Genomic DNA, 4,628 nt, shown 5'->3' with positions numbered 1-4,628 from the left:
GTGCGGCGGGGCGGGCGGCTGGGGACAGCTTCGGGGAGGAGCTGGGACTCAGGCGCGGAAAGGGTGGGAAGCGCGTACGTAAACGGAGCGGGAGCTGCTGGCTGCTCTCTGACGGCGTGGACTGGTGGAAAATTGGTGCTGGAGTCCGAGGGGAAGAGGGAGCCAGCCTGTGGGGGTCGTGGTGCACACCCGTCCCCGCCAGCCGTGAGACGTAGTTTAATGACACGGCTCTTTAGCTTTTACTGCTCAGCGGAGCCCGGTGGCATAGAGGAACTGCCACTAGGCTGGCGTGGGGACGGGGTCACATTGCAGCCTACGTCAGCCCGCTTCCTCCCTTCTGATGATTTTCTCTCAGCAGCACTTTCAGCAGTCTGGCTTCCACTGAGTACCCCGGCAGTTCATAAACAAGTCTGTAAATGTCTGAACCCCAGCTGTGGGCAGGGTACAGATTCTTTCCCTTGGAGCTCCTGGGCCAGGAGCTGAGGATAGTTGAGGCGATAAGGACTAGTTGTGTTTTCCCAAACCTGTCAGGACAGCTCAGAGGTTTTGTCTAACCCAGGCGTCACAAACGTTTGACAGCTAGAGCAGCAACTAGCTCACAGATTGTTTTGTTTAGGCAGCCCATAGGTTTTATTTATTTGGTTTTGTTTTTCCACAGGAATTTAAATCCTACAGGCACCACTGTGTATTAATAGCTAGCCTTCACACATTTGTTACCTGCCTGAAGGTATTTGTTTGTGACACTTGATCCTCTCTGTATACACAGAAGACTTCCAGGGGAGTCACCAAATCCCACAGCTGAGACTTGGGTCTTTCCCAGCCCAGACATCCTGATAGACAAGAGAACTGGACCAAGTCCAAACAGGCAACCAGGTCAGACAGAACCAGGGCACCAAATCCAAATGAAGGGAACTTGAAAGAAAAATCAAGGCCAATTGAATAAAGACTCAAAAAGCCAAGGAAGTTGGCTTGAGATAAACAGACTATGAGCAGAAAGTAGTAATTCTGAAGTCAGCAGAAGACAAGCACATTAACACTCTCTGTCAAGTCCCAGGTCAAATCCACCCACCTTCACCGAGCCCACCCCGATATCCTCAGCCAGATGTGTGTTTGTCCATCCTTTGAACCCCTGCAGCACTCTACCTTTCCCACAGTCTTTAACATCTTCCACCTTGTATGGTTTTCTCCTCTATAAGAGAGGGGATAGAATGGATGAGTTCCGAGGTGTCTTTTAGTTCTGACATTCTGTAATTTTGTGTTGTGAGCATCTTTTGTGTTTGTCAGACAATCTTTTCTTTGAGGAATTGTCTGCAATCCCCTAGATCAGATGGTTCTTTAGAACCACACTTCTCTGGCCTCCTAAGGCAGGATGGGTGTGGAGAAGGGGAAGCAGGGTGCCCAGGCCTGGCTGACTAGAGTCTCCCTTCTCGTCCTCAGAGATATCCCTAAGGAAGGGCATGTGACCCAACCTGGGATGGTCTGAGTCCTTGTTGGGGATTTTAGAGAATGAGGCTGGGAAAATGAGGCTCTTTCTTTTCTCTAGTGTCTCCAAGCTTGGGCAAAATAAGCCTGGAACTGTGTATGGTTATACTCCTTGCGCCAGAAAATTTAATTAAAAATTTTGTCTGGCCCTCAGCTTTTTGTTGCTCTGCAGATACCTAGGCCCCATGTCAGGGGAGGCGGGACAGCTATGCTAGGACCAGCCTTCCTCCCCACTTGTCCCCATCCCTCAGTCATCATTTTTTAATCTATAGTGACACATTTTTTTAAAAACTTAACATTTTGCCTGTGTAGGTTATTCATTTCATGAAACAATAAGCTGCAACAGATAGGACTTATTTCTTTGACATTAGTCAGTTTTCCCGCAATTAATAAGATTTTATTTCTCATGTGTAAACAGGAATAAAAAGCTCATTGTTTAGTTCATAGTGAATGTGGTTTAAGTCTGGCATCATTCTTGTTGTCCTGAAATTTGAACCTTAGTGTTACTCTCATTGAAAATTGCCTTAGAATTTGATAACTCTTTCCCCAGTGATATGGACTGTTTTAAATGAACAGATTTAGTATCAGTTTCTTAGTTATATAAAGCTTTAAATGAAAATTTTTTTCATATTTTTTACTAATTAGGCACCTATACTAATACTTATTATATTAAATACTTTTTTAGTGGAGGGGGTCTTGATCTTTATAATTTAAAATTTTATAATTTAATTCTAAATTAAATTTAGAATTTAAAGAAATAATGTTTGGTGTAATTTGGAAGTTACAAAACCTTGAAATAGCATTTAATATTTTTCTCTCGGTAGTTTTCCTTGTGAAATTTGCAATGAGTTTTTTATTCCTGTTTACACATGAGAAATAAGATCTTATTAATTGTGGGAAAATTGATTGTCAAAAAAATAAATAAGTCCTTCTATCTGTTACAGCTTATTGTTTCATGAAATGAATAACCTACACAGGCAAAATCTCAAGATTTAAAAAAACTCTTCATCATTAAACTAAAAATTTTATGTTATTTTTAATAATTTTTTATTTATTTTTTTAATTTATTTAAATATTTTTTATTTTTTTAATTTTTAAATTTTTTTCACAAAAACATGAGGACTTTTGAACTGTAAAAATTTTATGTTATTAAAGCATACACTCACAAATTGTTTTTAAAAAAATCACATAGTGCTAAAAAACTTGTAAGACGAATCTTACTGCCTATTCAACTCCCTTAGTCTCCTTTATCAGATGCAACTTCAAAGTTTTAGCTTTCTCTTCTGTTTTCATATTTTTAAGTAATGTGCTTGTACTGTTATTTATTGATTCATGAGTTTGAGATCTGTTAATTTCTAATTATTGTTGATGAAGATTTAGTCCTATTATGGCCCTTTTCCCATTTTCCCTCATCTACCTTATATATTCTACATCACAATTTTCTTCATTTAGTTCAACAGACAGTATTTCTTCTTCTATGTTTTTAAAATTTTTATTATTTATTTATTTATTTTTGAGACAGAGTCTCGCTCTGTTGCTGGGGCTAGAGTGCCGTGGTGTCAGCCTAGCTCACAGCAGCCTCAAACTCCTGGGCTCAAGCAATCCTCCTGCCCCAGCTTCCCCAGTAGCTGGGACTACAGGCATGCGCCACCATGCGCAGCTAATTTTTTCTCTATATATATTTAGTTGTCCATATAATTTCTTTCTATTTTTAGTAGAGATGGGTCTCGCTCTTGCTCAGGCTGGTCTCAAACTTCTGAGCTCAAACAATCCACCCACCTCAGCCTCCCAGAGTGCTAGGATTACAGGCATGAGCCACCGCGCCAGGCTTAATTTTATCTATTTTTAGTAGAGATGGGGTCTCGCTCTTGCTCAGGCTGGTCTCAAGCTCCTGAGCTCAAGCAATCCTCCTGGAGTGCAGGATTATAGGCATGAGCCGATGCGCCCAGCCCTTCTATTTTTTTTAAAGACAGAGTCTTGCTGTGTTGCCCAGGCTAGAGTACAGTGGCATGATCATAGCTCACTGCAAACTCAAACTTCTGGGCTCAAGCCATCCTCCCACCTTAGCCTCGTGAGTGTACGACCACATTCGGCTATTTTTTTTTTTTTTTTTTCTTATAGAGGCAGGGTCTTTCTATGTCATCTAGGCTGATCTTGACCTCCTGGCCTCAAGTGATCCTCCTGCCTCAGATTCCCAAAGTGCTGGGATTACAGGTATGAGACCCCACGTTTGGCAGCATTTCTATCATTATGATTTGGTAAATATTGTTTACTACTGAGTTAAATTCTGTATTATGGTTATGTTTTCTCTCTTGTACAACTTTTTGTTATTTCTGGAACTATTTTTTTTACTTACATAGATTTCATAGTATTCTTATTTTTTCTATCATTTGTGTTATATTTCTATCAGTAATTTATTTTAAAATGCTCACATTCATCATAAATTCTTTCCTAAGAAATCTTCCTTCTTTTCTTCCTTTATAAACCTCTTTCTTGCACTGTGACTTATACCTCTTAGGCTTTCTGTACTGTTACCTCCCTTTATGTGGAAACACCTGTTATTTCTGGCTTGGGAAGATACAAGATATTTTGAAATAAACAGAAAATAGCAACCAACATCCATATAAAACAACTATAAGAGCAAAATAAAAACCAAACCTTTTTGGCTAATGAAAATTAACCCCCCAACAACCAAAACCCAGAGGAAAACTACAAGATAGCACTCTTAACATGAATTAAATATCATTTAGTAAGCAACTGTAGCTATAAGGGAGACCAAAAATCAGATATTTAAAAGCTCAAAATAGAAATGGGCACACAACAGAAAGGTATGAAATGAAAATTGACTGAACTCAGGAAAGGAATAAAAGAAAAAGCCAAAATACTCTTGAGATATGAAAACTAAATTAGATGATGTCCAAGGGAAAATAGACTAAGAATTCAACAGGGACATTGAGAAAAAAAATTAAAATATCTAAGAGAACCAAAAACAAATTTGGAAAAGAAGTAAAAATACCAGGTAAAAAGTGAGAGATATAAAAGATAGACAAAGAAGAGCCATCATATGTGTCATTGGATTCTCCAAAGGAAAAAACATACTAGTGAAACAAACCTATAATTCAAGAAACATTTCTGGAAGTAAAATA

The 4,628-nt window shown here is 39.2% G+C and overlaps 1 protein-coding gene across 1 annotated transcript in view; it reads left to right on the top strand.

Moving 5' to 3' along the window:
* The window catches only part of LOC105871535 (uncharacterized), a 30,886-nt gene that overhangs the window by 543 nt on the left and 25,715 nt on the right, over positions 1 to 4,628 (top strand). The window contains exon 2 of the mRNA XM_012764936.3: positions 3,604 to 3,696. Coding sequence (XP_012620390.2) covers positions 3,604 to 3,696 — 93 coding nt within the window. The remainder of the gene's footprint in view (positions 1 to 3,603; positions 3,697 to 4,628) is intronic.

This window comes from Microcebus murinus, chromosome 3 (genome assembly GCF_040939455.1).
Source record: "Microcebus murinus isolate Inina chromosome 3, M.murinus_Inina_mat1.0, whole genome shotgun sequence".
In the NCBI taxonomy this organism is placed as follows: domain Eukaryota; kingdom Metazoa; phylum Chordata; class Mammalia; order Primates; family Cheirogaleidae; genus Microcebus; species Microcebus murinus.
Note: the sequence above shows the minus strand (reverse complement) of the source record. Positions and strands in the feature narration are given on the sequence as shown.